Consider the following 18,284-nt stretch of genomic DNA (forward strand, 5'->3'; position numbering starts at 1 on the left):
GGGAAAATGTATGTAAAATTTAAAGAAATTATGAAATGAAAAAAGTAAAAATAAAAGAATACATAACAAAACTGTAATATACTATGCAGACATTCAAGCCCTCAATAAACTGATGCATGAAAATACTTGGTTTCAAAAATGGTAGAGATGTGAGAGAGAGAGAGGCAGAGGGAGAGGGGAAGGGAGAGGGAGAGGAAGAGAGAAAGGATCTTGTTGGAAAATAGAGCAATTGTTGCCGTTGGAGCTCAAAAGTTTCTCAGCTTCCCTTCTCAGCCTATAGGTGGGGTTGTCTGGAGTTTGATGGTAGCTCCACCCTAAGGATGGTGAGGACAAAATATATGAAGACACTTGTCGGTCCACGTTGGAAGACTGCACCCCAGGAATCTCCTTTGGTTTCCGCTCGTGTGATGTAGCTGCCTGATCTTGGCCCCTTACATAGCCTACAGACCCTATCGTTGCTGGTCTCTGATTTAGTCTCTCAGTCGATCTCTCCCGCCCCCACCGTTTTGAATTCCTGGTCAGGCACTTCTCTCCCAGGTGGTTCTGAGGGCTGGGCACCAGGGCCTATGCACTGGTGGTGGAGAGCTGTTCCCTGTGGGGCAGATCAAGACCAGGTGCTGAGATTGGTGGGCCAGCCAAGTAGCTGCAAGCAATGGGCTGGGCTGGGAGCTAGGGAGGGGATGGGAGACTCGGGATTGGTGAGCTGGAGAACCCTATTGGGTGCTGGACTGAGGCCAGACCTGGCAGGATCAGGGGATTTGTGGGTGCCAGACTGGGGATGGAATCAGGGTCCAGGCTAGTGCGAGGATCTGGTGAGTGCTGGCCCGAGTGGGTACCAGGAACCCAGTGGGCGGCGGACTAGCTGGCTGTGCGAGCTGAGAGCAAGATGCCCTCACACCCTCTTCTAACCTTCCAACCTGCAGTCGGCAGCCCCATGAGTCCCCGCACGCTTCAGGAGTTGCCGAGCTGGGGAGAGCCCACCTTTCTCAGGGCTCTCTAACCTGTGTTCCCCCAGGCGGAATGCTCCCAGTTTCCGACTTTCCACAGGATTGCTGGGCTCACTAGCTGCAAACTCAGGGATCTGGCTTTCAGTTTCCTTAGGCTCAGCCATGCTGCAGTCCAGAGATGGCTCCAGGATCACGGATGATTGATAAAATCTGGTGGAGAGATTTTTTTTTTTTTTTTTTTAATATCTGATTAGTGATCAAGCAGTCCATAGTTCGGCTAGGGCAGACAGCTCCTCAAGTCTCAGCATTTTTCCCTCTAAGCCTCAGAGAGACGTGGTATTTATTCCTGCTGTTGGGGGACCTGAATGCAGAGTTGGATGCATACGTGCATTTTCCTGGGAAGTGAGTTCGAAGCTTGCAGCAGGTTCTCAAACTTGAGGGCAGTTTCTAATGCCTTTTTGTCTTCACGGCCGTGTCTTCTTTCTCATGTTTTTTCACCCTCAGCTCCAGGAGGACCATCGAACCTGAGACCTCAGGCTCCAGATAAACTAAACTCCCAGAGGGGGCGATGGCTCTTGGCCCAGGCACTGCCACCGAGGCCACCTGGCTGTGCATGCGGGACCCTATGCTGCAGGACTTCAGCAAGGACTGTGAAGTGTTCCGCCAGCATTTCAGGCAGTTCCAGTACACGCAGGCGGTGGGGCCTCGGGAAGTTTTCAGCAGGCTCTGGGAGCTTTGCTGTGGGTGGCTGAAGCCAAAGATGCGGTCTATGGAGCAAATCCTGGAGCTGCTGGTGTTGGAGCAATTCCTAACTATACTGCCCACGGAGATGGAGACCTGGGTGAGCGCATATGGCCCGGAGAGTAAAGAAAGGCTTTTGGCCCTGATAGAAGACTGGCAGAGACAGCGTCACATACCAGAGCTGCAGGTGAGAAAAGAGTTTGGGGTTTCGGCTATTAGTGCAAAAGAGGAGCTACGGCAGCAGGGCCTGGAACACTCATTTTGTCTGTGTGTCAGTCCACAGCCCCAGTGGTTCTCCAGATCCCTTTTCATTTTCCCTTCCCCTGGAATCAGCCTCTCAGTCCATGATTCCGAACCCTATCAGACCCTGTCTCGCATCCACAACACATATTCTGTAATGTCTCCTCAATTATCCGCAAGTGAAATTCACAAATGACATCATCTACCCACGTGCATCAACCATGAGCTTCAATAATTTGCTCTATGGCCTGCAGGCCTCATCTGGCCACAGTCTGTTTGTATGTGCCCTGCGAGCCCCTGGTGATTTTTACCGTCTTCGTGAATCGGTTCCCCAAAAGAGGAGCCGGAGGGGTGTCACAGGCCTGTCATCCCATCCGCTTGGGAGGCTGAGGCAGGAAGATGGCGAGCTTGAGGCCAGGCTCCACAACTTACTGAGAACCTGTCTCCGATAAAACATAAAAGGCCGGAGGTGCAGCTAAGTGCTAAAACCTCCCTGGCTTCCAACCCTAGTACCTACCAATCATATAAGATCTCAACAAGTAAATTTAAGTGAGGAGGAAGACAGAAAAGAAATGACAGGGTAAATGTAGCCCACACTCTAAAATATGTACTATTTTGGCTCTTCAGAGAAAGTTTGTCAACTGTGGGTCAAGTCGAGTCTGGAGAGGATGTAAAGGAGAATGAACATAGTTGGTTCTTAACGAATGTGCATTTCTGCATAAACATGCTGGGGCTGGACTTCACTGGAAGACATCATGAAGTTGTCAGATGCCTACATCTCTGCTTAGAGTCACTGGGATGGGACAGTCAGACGTTGAGTAAGACTCAAGCACTATGCGCTGTTGCTACTTGCCGCATGATCTCCCCAACTGAAAAACTGTCTTAGTAAATCAGAACAAGTAGAGTAACCATCCTTTGATTTGCACAGTGCATTCCTAGGAAATCCAAGTCATGCTAAAATATGCAAAATTAGTCTCTCGGTATCTGGTCACCACGATGAGGTACTTTAACTACATGAATGCCTGAGGGGGGAACTGCACAGTTGGTAGGGACCCGGAACAACTCTGGTTGGTGAGCAATGCTCCCATCTCTGGTCCACCAAATCCCCGTAGCCGGCACCAGCCAGCATATGTTGGAGGCTCCACAGGGGCATTGGAACTGCCCTGGGTTCAGAAGTACCTACCACAGGATGCCTGTGTTTGGGGAACGCAGGGCTGAGGGGAGGGCGGTGTGTCCGGGAGAGGGGAGCATGTGCTTCTAGCAGGGTGTTGGAGTGCTGGGTGTCCTGTCGGGCAGGGCTCTGCAGGAGCTGTTGGCTTCAGGGCACAGAGAGGCCTGACCAGGAGGCTTCTAAAGGATCCTGCCTCCCCGGAGTGGAATGCGTTAGTGGTTTCCCTTCCCTCCTGTCTTATTAGTTTTGTTTACCACACAAGATTTCGTCTTCAAGTGCTCTAGACTGGCACTTGAAGTGCTCCTGCCCAGCACAAGAGCCACGGGCCACGTGTGGCTTTTGAGCACTTGAAATGTGGCCAGTGCTGGTTAAGACCTGCTGTGGGTGTAAACTGCATAGCCCATGCAGAAGCTGTGAGGGGAAGAGGAGGTAGTACTTGGTAATTGTTTGGATTGATTACATGCTGCAATCCTGATGGTTTCCATATGTCGCGTTAAATACAACATGCTATTAAGATTGGGGACTCCCCGGTTCCTTTTTTACACTGTGTCCTGCGAATACTGGAAAATGTTAAACTACACACGTGGCTCTATTTTGACTGCTAAGGCAGCAAGGTTTCCTTTGGTGTGAGGGCAAGGTGGATTTTCTCCCAATGGGTCTAGACTCTTGAGCAATGGACTCTGGCATTTCCCCCAGGTTGACGTGCATGACTTGCTCTTTGAAGAACAGGCGCCTTCAGGAACTGTACCCATGTCTCCAAACATGCACCTGGAGACATCTGCACTCCAGGGACTGGGACCTGTCCAGGAGGCTCCCGTGACAGGGGCCTGGATCCCACAGGCAGGGCCTCCGGAGCTGAACTATGGTGCTGCTGGGGAATGCCAGCCCTTTCTGGATCCTGGTAAGGCGGGGTTTTCTTTCTGCTCTTTTGTGTCTGACCGAGCGCACAAGAGCTCTCAAAGGTTGGGGTTGCTGGGAAACATGGATTCCCCAGTGGAAATGGACCTCTTGGATGGAAAGGAGCGGGAGGAAGAGGAGATGTCTCTCTGGGAACAGCAGGGGAAAATGCATTTTGGGTACAGCGGCATGGGGAACAGGTGAAAGTAACCACCCTTCTCATGAGTAAGCAGTCACTCAGCCCCAGCACCACCTGAGGTACAGGTTTAACAAGGTCTCTGAGCAAAGTGCTGCACACACCACCCTTTGAGAACCACGGCCCTGGACACAAATGGGTGCGTGCTAGCAGGAGAAAAGGCCAGGTGGAGAAAGGCAGCGGGACTGGATGCCTGGGTGTTCCTGTTTCCCTTCCCTTTGCCATTTCCTTACATCGCTACCCACGCCCTGTCCCAGCCCTCCCCTCCCCCACTGAAGCTTGGGCCCAAGTGTGGTGGGAGTCCTCTCCCTTTCCCCAGCAGCTCAGCGTCACCATGTTGGCACACCAAGACACTGTGTAGTCCTGAGAGCACCAAAGAGCCCTGCAGATGAAAATAGGTGGAGAACGGTCCATGTTGCAAAACAGAAATGTGGGATGCCCCCATCACTAGCACACGGCCAGGGCTTAGCAACTGTGTCCCCTTCCACTTCTCCACACTTATTCCCACAGTCAACGTTCTGAGCACCGTGAAGAGCCAGGCATCTTGCTGGACCCTGTGACTAGACAGTCCACGAGGCAGGAAAGCAGCCCCAGCTGTCCCGGCACCCACTTCTGGTGGACAGTCCAGATTTGTTGGATATGTGATGGGAACGTGTGTTGGAGGGCTTAGGATGCTGGCAGAGCACACAGCAGGGGCCCTTGCCATCATTAGGCTGAGAGGGAAGACCTCTGGAGGAGGGGGATCTGGGGTAGTAGCTCTAGGATGGATTGGAGTCAGCCATTGAGTGTTGGGAGTGAGGAGAGGGAGCCTTGGCAGAAGGGCTGCAAGTACAGAGGCCCCAGGGCAGAGAGAAGACCTGCTGCTACACTCTGAGGGGTGGGCAGGAGTAGGGGTGCTGTTTCATTGAGGATAGATTGAAAAGGGGTGACTCAAAAGATAATGAGCAGTTTTGAAATAGAGGACTCATGGATTGATGGGGTGTCACGTGATTGACACGAAAGGTTAAAAGGTGGCATCCTGGTTGCTGGCCAGTGAACTGGTTAGACGACAGTATTAATCACCGACACAGACAACACTGGGCAGGATCAGGTTTTGTAGGTCTAGATGAGTTGACCTTTGAACATGTGGAACTTGGGGCAGTCCTGGGTTTCCAGGTGGAAATGGCCAGTGTGGAATGGGAGCTAAGAAGGGACACCAGGGTTTGAGACAGAGGGACCAGGGCAAAAAGGGCAGGTCATGTTCGTTGTATGACTACTGCTCAGGTAGTTTCCTTCACAACCCAGAGTGGCTGGCCTCAGGGCTCAAGCCAAGAGCCACCCACCCTGCAGCAGAAGATGGCCCAGGGACTCGCCTTTTGCTTGTCAGTAGCACTGGATGTTGACAGCAGCACCCTGGAGCTACGCCGTAAACCACAATGAGCATCCTTCTTGGGCCATGTGTCCACAGGAGACATTTCTCAAAAAAGGGTCATTTGTTCAGTGGATGGAGACCTTTTAAGATATAAATAGACATGGTCAAATGTCCTCACAAACAATTGTGTGCCGGCACCCTCCTGCTGAAGCTTGTGTGAGTGTCAGTTTCCTTCTGTTAACCTACATTGGGTCTCCTCTTGGCCTGTAACAGGAGCCACGGCTGTCCTCACCATCTTGGCACACAGAAATGGTGCCAAGATCTGTGAAAATCTGGTGGATGAGTGTCAGGTTCATTCAGTATTATTGTTGGTAATTTATTCCACGTAACAAGAGTGGCGGCCAGACACAGTGGCACGCCGCTGTAATCCCGAAGGCTCAGGAAGCTGAGGCAGGAGGATCACAGGCTCAAAGCCAACCTCAGTAACCTAGTGAGGCCCTAAACAACTTAGTGAGACCCTGTATCTAAAGAATTTTTTTTTTTTTCAAAAAAGGGCCGGGGATGTAGTTCAATGGTTAAGCTCCCCTGGGTTCAATCCCTGATACCAATAAATAAATAAATAGATAGATAGATACATAAATCCCCCCAATAAAAAAAAAAAAAAACAGTGTCTAAAAAGAGTGGCAGATGTGGACCCAGGTTAGATGGGGGCGCGGAATGGGTTTAGGTGCCATGTACTAGGAGCGGAAGGTCGGGAAATGCAAACCACTGAGAGTGACAGGAGTAGGGCTTCCATAGGCCAGGGAATGGAGGCCCCTGGATCCCAGCGCTGCTCAGGACCATCATGACTGGCAGGAAGGGCTGAATTGGTGCTCACTCCGAAAATGCATTGGGTTAATACCCAGGAAGAGGCTCCAGTTTGAGCCAACCTCTCTGAAAGCTGGCACCAAGAGCGTGGTGCTGGGGCCGCAGTTCCCTTTGCTCTGTATGTGGTGCTTACAGGAAGCAGCAGTGGGATATGAGAGCCAAGGGGAAAGCCCGGGACGCAGGGCTGCCCTGTGGCACAACTCGTGGCTACTAGATGCTGCTAGAGGGCTGCTCTCGGTCCCTGACTAGGTCTTTAGCTTCCATTCCAACCAAGGGACTGGTGTGTGGCCTGGTTTCAAAGGGACATTTGATGAACTCTGCAGACTTTGACAGGTTCAGGTCCTAGGGGAATGGTGTGGAAGCAGACCTAGGTGCATTTCCTGCCTTCGCATACTGTTTGGCTTCTCACCCATTGGGGATATTCCCAGCCCCCATGTTTCTTCCACTGCCTTCCCGCTTCCTCCCACTCCCATGTTGCAGTTTCCTCCCAGTTCACTTGATGGCAGCTTCCCTTTGACCTCTGCCCTCTGGCGTTATTTGAGCTGTGCCTCCTTATCCTCCTTATCCTCTGATCCCATGTGAGCATAACCGAAACTGTGAATTCAAGCAGATTTTTATTTGAAATGCATGTCATTTTTCGGAATCTGGAGTCGTCTCTCAAGAAAAACTCAACTTCAGGTGCGCGCGCGCGCACGTGTGTGTGTGTGTGTGTGTGTGTGTGTGTGTGTATCCTGTGTCTTGATATGATGTTCTGAAGCTTAGATTTCTCTTGGGGTTAGCCTGGTGCAGCTAGCTACCTTGCCACTGTGGTTCAGTGATGCTCGAATTTCAATACCAGCCTCTGTTCGGATCCCACTTTAACATTTCTACCGACAATTCATGTTGCAGTAGCAATGTGGCCAGAGATGAGGAAAGAGAGGTAGTCAGCCACAGAGATTGTCAGTGAGGGCAGGGACGGTTGGGCACGGGAACGTCGAGTGGTAGAGAGGTTACCTGGTTGTTCTAGATGGACACTGTTTGTATTTTCTTGGGGTATTGGAAGAGGAATCCGCTTCTAGGCTTCAGCTGAGACACACATACAGAGGTGCTCCTGGCTGGTTTCCAATCCAATTCAGTTGTCATTTTCATTGTTACAGAAGTGAGACTAGTAAGCGGTTTTCCAGCTTGTGTTGGCCCCTGCCCCTGCCTCTCTCTGCCCCTTGCAGTAGTAAGAGGACATCCCTCAGCTTCCATATGCCAACACACAACAGGAAGATTTACTTTGCATTTTGCCCCTCAGCTAAATACTCTCAGTCCCAAAGTTCCCGTGAAGCTCTTTCAGTTCAGTGACTTTACCCTGGATGGAGCCCTGACCCTTCCACCCATCAGAGGAGAAGGCCTCCAAGTAGGCACATTGGGCTTGTCCCCTCACTTGCTTTTGTTTTCTTGGAATTAAAACACACACACCAACACTGTGTGGCAGAGGCTCTGGGCAAAGGAAGCCTGACTGAGGAGGAAGCAGATGTGGAGAGGGCGCCTGTCCAAGGCAGAGGAAAACCTGGGGTGATTCACACTCTCCTTCCTCCCCAATCTTCCCTGTGGCCAGGACATGCCACCCCAGAGTGTCGCTGGAGCTGCCGGCTGGACCGCAGGAGAAAGCCAGGGATGGTGGAGCTGCTGGGCGCCCAGCGCATGGAGCAATCACCTGAGTCCAGGAGAGGTAGGCTAGGGCTCAGCCAGCGCGCCAGCGCCCCAGCGCCCGGGAACAAAGAAGAGAAACCTGCAGCCTTCCTCCGGGGGAGGGGGTGGGGAGGGTGCCTGGGGGTTCCCACCTTTCCTGGAGGCTGGGAGTAGAGCTCTTCTTTGGCTCCGTGTCCCTGTTTTCCCTGGAACACGGGGACTCCTGCACCTGCCATTTCTTGGGACGGGAGGCAAAGGAAGTGCGCCAGAGCAGAGAAACCTGGGGTGCAACGTCCATGTCTCGTTTGTTTAGACGCGAAAGCACTTCGTGCTCGTCCATGCGTGGGCTGTCAGAAGCAGGAACCTCTGAGGGCTGGCCCCGCAGTGGAGCTGCTGAGCTCCTCCGGGAAGCGCCTGCACCTTCCGAGGCCCTGTGAGGCGGGAAAGCCCCTGCCCCTGGCAGCCCACAAGCCGAGGAAGCCGCGAGAGAAACCCCATCGCTGCGGCCAGTGCGGACAGTGCTTCGCTTGCAAGAAGCGCCTCTCTGCTCACCTGAAAATCCACACGGGGGAGCTGGGTTACCAGTGCCCCGGCTGCGGAAAAGGCTTCCTGCACCGCTCAGACCTGGACCGGCACGTGCGCATCCACACCGGGGAGAGGCCCTACGAGTGCTCCCTGTGCCACAAGCGCTTCACTCAGGGCGCGCACCTCACCATGCACCAGAGGGGGCACTGTGGCAAAGACACCTCCCAGTGCCACAAGTGCGGCAAAAGGTTTGCCAGCAGGGCCAACCTGATGGGACACCTGAACACTCACACGCAGGAGAAACGTCACGAGTGCCACAGCTGTGGGAAGCGCTTCAACCGGCGGACAGCTCTTACTCTGCACCAGAGGACTCACACCCAGGAGAGGCCGTTCTCCTGCCAACACTGTGAGAAAAGCTACAGGCAGCGATCCAGCCTCATGATCCACCTGAGAATCCACACCGGGGAGAAGCCCTACACCTGCAGCCACTGCTCCAAGAGCTTCATAAAGAAAGCAGGCCTCATCGCGCACCAGGCCGCGCACTTCAGAGAAGAGTTCCCCGGGAACCCGGTGCAGGAAATGGGTCCCGAGCCATGTGACAGTTGTAACCCCTAAGGGGCTGTGCCTGCGGTCGGTCGGCTGTGGCGGGACAATGCTTAGGTTTGACCTCCTTTCCCAGAACAGCTTTGCGTTCAGCTCCAGTGTGAACGCACCTTCCCAAGGCGTGCACATTCTAGAGTGTTCTCCTGCTCTTGCCATTTGCTGCCTGGCGAGGTGCATAACATCGTGTTTAATCTCTGGGTTCTTGTCCCAAGTCGCCGCAATTTTGCATAAGTAAGAGGCCTGGAAAGGCTGGCATTCCTGTGGGACCTGGGGCCCCTACCCTCAAGGCGGATGTGACCCATCCTTCTGCAGGTATGCAGTATTTTCAAGCGTGAAGGTCTGACCCGTGGAGGAAGTGCACAGGCTCGCCCTCTTTCGGTTTGGACCTTGCAGTTCAAGGTCTGAACCTCCTGGAGATGCTGTTCTCAAACATGTGGGCAGGGGGCTGGGGTCCTGGCTCAGTGGTAGAGCGCTTGCCTAGCTAGCACATGTGAGGCACTGGGTTCCATTCTCAGCACCACATTAAAATTAACAAATAACGATACTGTGTCCATCTACAACTAAAAATATAACATATATTTAAAACATGGGGGCAAGCACTCTTCTCCACTCCTGCAAGAGGCCAGGCCAGGAGCACTGCTTTTGTGCAGCCCTGGCGCTGTTTCTGTGTCCTTTGGGTCTTTCGCATGGTCCACTTCTTTCCCCCCTTTTTTAAAAGAAATTTTAATTTGTTATATATGAGAGCAAGCAGAATGCATTACAATTCATATTACACACATAGAGCAATTTTTCATATCTCTGGTTGTACACAAAGTCAAGTCACACCATCTGTGTCTTCATACACGTACTTAGGGTGATGATGTCCATCTCATTTCGTACCCCCATGCCCCCTCCCTCCTCCTCCCTCCCTTTCCCCTATCTACAGCTCATCCAATCCTCCCATGTGCCCCATCTGCATTATGAATCAGCCTCCTTAAATCAGAGAAAACGTTCAGCATTTGGGTTTTGGGGATTGGATAATTTCCCCTAGCATCATATTCTCCAACTCCATCCGTTTACCTGCAAATTGCTTTTATTCTCTTTTAATGCTGAATAACACCCTATTGTGTATATAGACCACTTTTTCTTTTTTCTTTTTATTTTTTTACTTGTAGTTGGACACAATGCCTTTCTTTCTTTCTTTATTTATTTATTTTTATGTGGTGCTGAGGATCCAACCCAGGGCCTTGCACGTGCTAGGCCAACACTCTACTACTGAGCCACAACCCCAGCTTCTATACCACATTTTCTTTATCCATTCATCTACTGAAGGGCATCTAGGTTGGTTCCACAGTTTAGCTATTGAGAACTGTGCTGCAATAAACATTGATGTGGCTGTGTCCCTGTACTATGCTGCTTTTAAGTACTTTGGGTATAGACTGAGGAGTGGGACAGCTGGGTCCAATGGTGTTTCCATTCCCAGTTTTCCAAGGAGTCTCCATACTGCTTTCCATATTGGTTGCACCAATTTTGCAGTCCCACCACCAATGTATGAGTGTGCCTTGTCCCCTGCATCCTCGCCAACACTTATTGTTGTTTCTATGCCTAATAGCTGCCATTCTGACTGGAGTGAGGTGAAATCTTAGAGTAGTTTTGGTTTGCATTTCTCTAATTGCTAGGGATGTTGAACATTTTTTCATATATCTGTTGACTGATTGTGTGTCTTCTGAGAAGTGTCTGTTCAGTTCTTTGGCCCATTTGTTGATAGAGATTCGTGCTCTATCGGATGTACATGTAGGAAAAAAAAAAAAATGTTCCCAAACTGTAGGCTCTCTATTCACCTCACTGATTGTTTCTTTTGCTGAGAAGAAGCCGTTTAGTTTGAACCCATCCCATTTATTGATTCTTGATTTTAATTCTTGCTCTATAAGGAATTTGGGGCCTAATCCGACATGATGGAGACTTGGCCTACTTTTTCTTCTAACAGGCGCAGTGTCTCTGGTTGAATTCCTAGGTCCTTGATCCACTTTGAGTTGAGTTTTCTGCATGGTGAGAGATAGCAGTTTAATTTCATTTTGTTGCATAGGGATTTCCAGTTTTCCGGGCACCGTTTGTTGAAGAGGCTGCCTTTTCTCCAATGTACGTTTTTGGTGCCTTTGTCTGCTATAAGGTAACTGTAATTATGTGGTTTAGTCTCTGTGTCCTATATTCTGTACCATTGGTCTACCAGTCTATTTTCTTGCCAATACCATGCTGTTTTTATTACTATTGCACTGTAGTAGATAGTTCAAGATCTGGTATAGTGATGCCACCTGCTTTACTCTTCTTGCTCGGGATAGCTTTAGCTATTCTGGGTCTCTTATTTTTCCAGATGAATTTTTGACTGCTTTTCCTGTTTCTGTGAGGAATGTCATTTGGACTTTGATTGGAATTACATTAAATGTTTATAGTGCGTTTGGTATTATGGTCATTTTCCCAAATTTAATTCTGTCTATCCAACAGCAAGGTAGATCTTTCCATCTTCTATGGTCTTCTTTTGTTGTTGTTGTTGTTGTTTTGGTGGTGCTATGGTCTGAACCCAGGGCTTTGTGCATGCAAGGCAGGTGCTCTAGCAACTGAGCTATATCCCCAGTCTAAGGTGTTCTTTAATATCTTTCTTCAGCATTCTGTAGTTTTTGTTGTAGAGATCTTTTACCTCTTTTGTTGATTCCCAAGTCTTTTTTTTTTTTTTTTTTTTTTTTGAGGCTATTGTAAATGTGGTAGTTTTCCTCATTTCCTTAGAGGATTTGTCACTGATATACAGAAATGCCTTTGATTTATGGGTGTTGGTTTTATATCCTGCTACTTTGCTGAATTCATTTACTAGTTCTAGAAGTTTTCTGGTGGAATTTTTTGGGTCTTCTAGGTATAGAATCATATCATTGGCAAATGGTGCTAGTTTGAGTTCTTCTTTTCCTATATGTATCCCTTTATTTTCTTTCGTCTAATTGCTCTGGCCAGTGATTCAACAACTGTGTTAAATAGAAGTGGTGAGAGAGGGTATCCCTGTCCTGTTCCAGATTTTAGAGGGAATGCTTTCAGTTTTTCTCCATTTAGGATGATGTTGGCCTGGGGCTTAGCATAGATAGCTTTTACAATATTGAGATATGTTTGTTATCCCTGGTGTTTCTAGTGTTTTGAACATGAGGGGGTGCTGTGTTTTATCAAATGCTTTTTCTGCATCTATTGAGATGATCATATGATTCTTATCTTTAAGTGTGTTGATGTAATGAATTACATTTATTGATTTCCGAATGTTGAACCAACCTTACATCCCTGGGATGAACCCCACTTGATCGTGGTGCACCATCTTTTAGATATGTTTTTGTATCTGATTTGCCAGAATTTTATTGAGAATTTTTGCATCTATGTTCATTAGAAGTATTCATCTGGTGTTTTCTTTCTTCTTTGTGTCTTTGCCTGGTTTTGGAATCAGGGTGATATTGGCCTCATAGAATGAGTTTGGAAGTGCTCCCGTGTTTTCTATTTCATGAAATAATTTGAAGAATATCGGTATTAGTTCTTCTTTAAAGGTCTCGTATAACTCAGCTGTGTATGCATCTGGTCCTGGGCTTTTCTTGCTTGGTAGGCTTCTGATGGCGTCTTCTATTTCATCGCTTGAAATTGATCTGTTTAAGTTGTGTAGATCAACCTGATCCAATTTGGGCAAATCATATGCCTCTAGAAATTTGTTGATGGCACGGTCCACTTTTGACATGTGGACCATTTCAAAGAGATAAGGCCAACTCATGGGGACAGCAGCCAGTGAAGCACAGCAGAGGGTCCCCACCACACAAAGCCCACACAAATACTATGGTGAGAATACAGAACCTGTTAACCTGCAGGCTCTGCCCTGCAGAAGCTTCCAATAAGTGTCAGCTGCCTTGATTTTGCCTGTTGTTTGAAAACGATGAAAGCAAGTAGGGCCTCCGGTTTGACTTGGAGTCTAGCTTTGCTCACCTTCCGTGACTTTGAGATAATGTTCTTGCTTGTGCTTTTACAACTACTTATAGTGAAGTTTTCATGTCACTTCCTCTTTGCTCCCAATGTTGATGTATCCCTGTCCATTTTGGTTGTATTGCATTTTGATTAATAAATGACATCCCTTCTATTTCTGCTTTGGAATAATCATTTAGATATTTGTGAATTCTTTCACATGCATCACAGGAAATAAGGGTTGGGTTTGTAGGGCACACTCCTGGAGAGAAGTCTGGGGACTCTAATTTCGAGTCTTTGGCAGCATCCCTGGCACTCGGGCCGGAACAGCAATGTGGAGTGGCATTCAGATGGCCTGCAGCTTTGTTCCCTGTGTTCCTTTGGACAAGTTCTTTTGGGCCAATTTTCAGGAAGCTAAAGCACAGTTTATAACAGGTGCCTAGTTTTTGAGGCTGGCAGTCAATACAGAAGGCTATATCGAGGATGTAGGGGAGCCCTGGCCTCTGAGAAGGCTCACCTTCAGGGATCCATCGCTGTCTTTTTCCGAAGAACAGACAGATCCCGCAGCAGCTCTCCTAAGGCTATGCAGCCATGGCATAGCTCTTGGTCCTCCTGTCAGCAGAGAGTCCCTGCAGGGGACCCTGGGTGGGTTTTGTGGCTGTGAACCTCATGAATCAGCAGGGGTTGTTTCACAGTGTGCCAAGGAGGTTAATCCAGGACAATAGGAACATACATGGGAGTGGGTGCCCAAGAGTCTCACCACTAGGTGGCAGAGGAGAGTCGTTGCTCTTTGCCTCCTACACCTGAGGTCCCCAGGCCTTCTGAAAGGACAGTCTCTTGCACCTCCAGGAAACTGTGTGAGCCTTGGTCCTCAACCCTCTCTCTGTTCTAGCCTCTGACATGGGCAGAATCTTCTCAAAACTTACCAAATCTCACTCTTAAGGCCAGGCCCAGCCCTGGGTCCTGTGCAGTGCAGACAGCAGGTGTGCATTGGATGGACAGGGTGAGCTCATCCTGAGCCTCTCTTGTGCATTCATGCTGAACTTGGCCAGCCCCCATGTCTTGGGTGTTAGCAACTGAGTTTGGGTAGCTGGGGGCTTTCTTATTCCCAACTGGTTGTTTCCAGCTGATGTGGTCAGACGGGACTTCTCAGGCATCTAACCCGTTTGTGAAGGACGCTGACATTTCAGATATGACACACACATACATATGATAGATTGTAAATACCTTCCATCATGTCTCTAATGCTACACACGGGAAGTGGAATGGATGCCATCCTGAAGGTAACTTCAAACCCTAAAATGTGAGACCCTTCTAGAAGAGTAGACGTTAACTGACAGTGGCCTCCTGAGTCTAATCAGCCTTGGGCTTTGTAGACTGTTCTTCCTCCATTGCTTCCCACCAAGGTTCCCTGACTAAGAAGCAGGGAGTGTGGAGGGCAGACAGTGGGTGCAGAAGGTCCCCTCCTTGTGTGTGGGTGCAGGGGAGCTCCTCCATGTTACATCCCCTGAGACTCTTCTGACTACCTGGGCCTTCCAAGATGTTCCTCTCAGGACGACACTGCAGGTGCTAGAGACCCTCAGTGCGTGAAGGTTGAAGGATGCATTTGAAACCCCTGTGGTTCTTACTGCAGAATGTCCGCTCTCACGCTGAATGATGTGCTCATCTGAGGGAAGTCACCTATAATCTGTTGCAGGGGCTGACCTTGGACCCTCATGGAGGAATGCTCATCTTGCTCATTGTGCAGCAGGGAAGTCCTAACAAAGAAAGCTATGATTTGCTACAAAGCGCTGTCAGAACACTGGGAAGCTCCGTTTCCTTGCTCCTTTGACAAGAAGTTATTCCCCATTGGTACAAGGTCACCCTGCGTGGCAGTTTCTGAACTCTTGGTGTCTGGATTCCTGTAAGATGATAGGTTATGTGTCTCCTCTGGCCTATTGTGACTGTTCTGTGTAAATTGACACATACCCACTATGAAAGCTCTTTTTGCTGCGCAATAAAGCAGACGCAGTTCTCTGAAACCATCTCCAGAGGAGTGTGTCTCCACCGTCAAGCTCCCCACAGTCGATGCTGAAGGGTAGGCCCTCAGCAATAATCTATCACAGCAGAAGTGATGCTGTGTGAATTCCAAGGAGAGGTCCTAGCAGTTCACGGGGCTGCCACTTTGTTCACTTTGCTAGTCAAGGAGGCAGTTTCTGTGGCCCGCTTAGAGTCTGCATCTCCGTTATGCTGATGCCCACTCTGCGTACCTGTGTTTGTGTGTACTTCACAGGTAGGGCTGTGCTCTTTCCTCCCTCATTGGTTCAAGGATCCTTTTTTGACTTGGGAAATTAAACCCTGCCTGGTTCAAAAACCTCACCTATTTGTTTCTCAAGGGACACAACCCGCTTTTACAAATCATTTTCTGAATCCTCTGCATCCCAGAGAATCCACCTTCTCCAAGATGAGATTCTAACAAATTTTACCTATGTGAATTGTGGACCAAACACCACAGGTCCCTGGAACAGTGAGACTGCTGCATTTTGTGTGTTTCTATATTGTTTTACACAGAGAATATTTCCAGGGATTCTCTTTATTGTGATGGAGATTTACATGCTCATTGAAAATTACCAACGTATATGGAGGACATGGAGTGGATGGCACAAACTCTCCTTCTCTACTTCTGGACTCTAGAGGTGGCCAGGCTAGGTCTTATGTCTCCTTCCAGATATTTTACCAGAGATTTTTCCCCCATTTGAAAATGGGGACCTGGTAGACACACTCTACTGTGAACTTGCTTTTCCTCACTTCATGTATGCATGTGCTTCTTTGGACATCAGCACACAGAACCTGATGAAGTTTTCAATAAATGCAGGGTAGTCTGTTGACTGCACCCACCACAGAGTTCATTCAGAGTGTGGGCCCCCTGTTGGTAGAGGGTTATGCTGATCCTTTTTAGAACTCACTGGCAAGTGAGGCAGGCCAGACACTGTAGCAGGAGGATGGCAGTGATCTGAGCATACAAGTGCCACCTTGCACTGCTGTGAATGCACTTCAAAAGGGACAGCTGAACACAGTTTGCTTGTGTTTAGTTGAGGAAAGTAAACCACACCAGAGCCAGGATGAATAGTTTTCCCAAACTTGGAGTGTTGAAAATGGAAACTCAGATACACATCAAACTTGATTAATGAGATTTTTAAACATTTTTTGTTTACACTTGTGTAAAAAAAAACCCTGAAAGGCCCCTCCTGATGTCCTGATGTTTAACCCGACTTATTTTCTGTTTTACCATATTAGCTTACACTCCCATATATGCGCTGGACACACATCATGTGATATAAAACATTTAATGCAAATTGAAAACAAATCAAATGTATAGCCCACGAGGCAAAAATCCCACGCCCCTCCGCCAGTTATGCTGTATCCAGCGTGTTACTGTGTACCCACCCTAATACTTTAATATTTCAAAACTGCCAGTTTTTACAGACATTGGGTCATGATATGTACTCTGACCTGCAATGTTGCTTGCCGCTGTCTTGCGATAACCTATGTGTCTATCTTTGCCCCCTGGCACAACTAAACCCAGCACATGGCTCCAGTGGCTTCTGTGTAATCCATCGTGGATTCCCCACAATTTATCCAGACACATCCCTGCTGCTAGACATTCCAGTCATTCATGCTTTACAGTTGATGGTCCAGTGTGGCCTACAGGTTGGCATTCTAGGAGGGTGACAAAGAGATCTGAGTGAAAAATGTCACCTCAGGCTGCCTAAATACTATTTTTAAAATGAGAAGATGAATATAATCTCATTCTTTTTTAAAAAGTAAATAATAAGTATATACATTAAATACATTAAAATACATTAAATAAATATTAAATAATATCAATCAATGATTGAATAAAGAAATGAAAATCCCTATTGGTTGTAACCTAGCAGACCCTACTCATAAAGTTAAATTCTATTTTATGTAAAAACTATGTATACTATGTTTCAACAAAGAACTAAAACAGGGTTTTGTTTTAAAAGGTAACAAAATTAATGAAGAGATAAAATGAGATTGTTGCCAATTATGCAAAAACACTTAGGATGCAAATACCAAAAATCTGAAAAAGTCTACATGTGTCACATCCAGGTACTCTGGTCTGTGTTAGTTTGTATGTGTAGGCCTGTGAGGTGAAGATCTCTGGCTGAAGCTAATGTGATGCTCCCCAAGCACCCTGGGGGCTCAGGTTCAGACAGTCTAACTGCAGCGATCCTCTGTTGTGGTCTTTCTTGAACACAGGTCGCAGGTGCAAAGTGATCCAAGTCACTAAGAGCTCAGGCTCCTTTGGTGAGTCTGCCTCAACAGAATCATATTCTGGTGATGATAGCTTTTCCCTCTAAACATCTACCTTGCACAAGTGTAGGATTTTTTAGATTTCTTTTTCTATGTTGTTTTAAATGATGGGTTTGTTTTAGAAGCTATGAAGTAACAGGCCTCAAACAGTAAGTTTCACAGCCATTCCCTGATGAAATCTGCACAAAAGGAAATAGTGTGCATGTAAGTGTGCATACAAACCACAGCCTTTAGTGTTGCCCCCCACTCTGACCTGCAACACACAGCCTTACAAGGCCACAAAGCAGGGGCCAGACTATACATAGGGAGAACCAGGTTGCACCTTCATGGAAGCCAGCTCTACTTTGGATTATTTAGTTCTTCCCATTTCCTCAGCTTCAGTAACCTTCTTTCAGATTCATCTCAGCAGTTTTTTTCTCATAACACATTGCTCTAAGAACTGACCCTGGCAGATGTCAAAGGGAAGCCTGAAAAGATATAGCAGGGAAACGTAAGGCCTTCCTTCTGTCCGTCTGGAACCATCTTTGCTTAGTATAGCTTAATATGTAAATATAACTATCACTTAACAACATTAGGAAGAGTAATGCCAATCATTCCTACCAAATTGGCCCCTCTTTAGAGGAGACACTAATTCACCCACTGTTTGCTTCCTCCAACTCCAAAACCCTGACTGATGATGGGTATCTCTCCATTCCTACTCAGCATAGCATTGTCCAACTGAATCCTGAAAATAGGAAGCACCATCTTTCCAAGTTGGAAATGTGAGCACTACTAGAATTTTACAATATTGGAATTATACAATTGAATTTTTTCTAA

At 48.1% G+C, this 18,284-nt stretch overlaps 1 protein-coding gene across 1 annotated transcript; it reads left to right on the forward strand.

Annotated features, from left to right (window-relative positions):
* Positions 1–1,572: 1,572 nt before the first annotated feature.
* On the forward strand, positions 1,573–9,209 carry LOC124109915 (zinc finger protein 449-like). The gene is made up of 5 exons (XM_058570948.1): positions 1,573–1,875; positions 3,796–4,196; positions 7,547–7,557; positions 7,996–8,109; positions 8,383–9,209. The coding sequence occupies exons 1-5, from the start codon at positions 1,573–1,575 to the stop codon at positions 9,207–9,209; spliced, it is 1,656 nt and encodes a 551-aa protein (XP_058426931.1).
* The last annotated feature ends 9,075 nt before the right edge of the window (positions 9,210–18,284 follow it).

The sequence above is a fragment of the Marmota monax genome, unplaced genomic scaffold, assembly GCF_021218885.2.
Source record: "Marmota monax isolate L192 unplaced genomic scaffold, Marmota_monax_Labrador192_F-V1.1 WCK01_AAM20220418_F8-fsc00054, whole genome shotgun sequence".
NCBI lineage: Eukaryota > Metazoa > Chordata > Mammalia > Rodentia > Sciuridae > Marmota > Marmota monax.

What these genes read in the sequence shown, in the direction of transcription:
- LOC124109915 (XM_058570948.1), top strand. Translation starts at nt 1,573, where the DNA reads ATGCTGCAGGACTTCAGCAAGGACTGTGAAGTGTTCCGCCAGCATTTC. An exon ending in GTCACATACCAGAGCTGCAG is followed by an intron (nt 1,876 to 3,795) that starts GTGAGAAAAGAG and finishes CATTTCCCCCAG; the next exon opens with GTTGACGTGCATGACTTGCT. An exon ending in ATCACCTGAGTCCAGGAGAG is followed by an intron (nt 8,110 to 8,382) that starts GTAGGCTAGGGC and finishes TCGTTTGTTTAG; the next exon opens with ACGCGAAAGCACTTCGTGCT.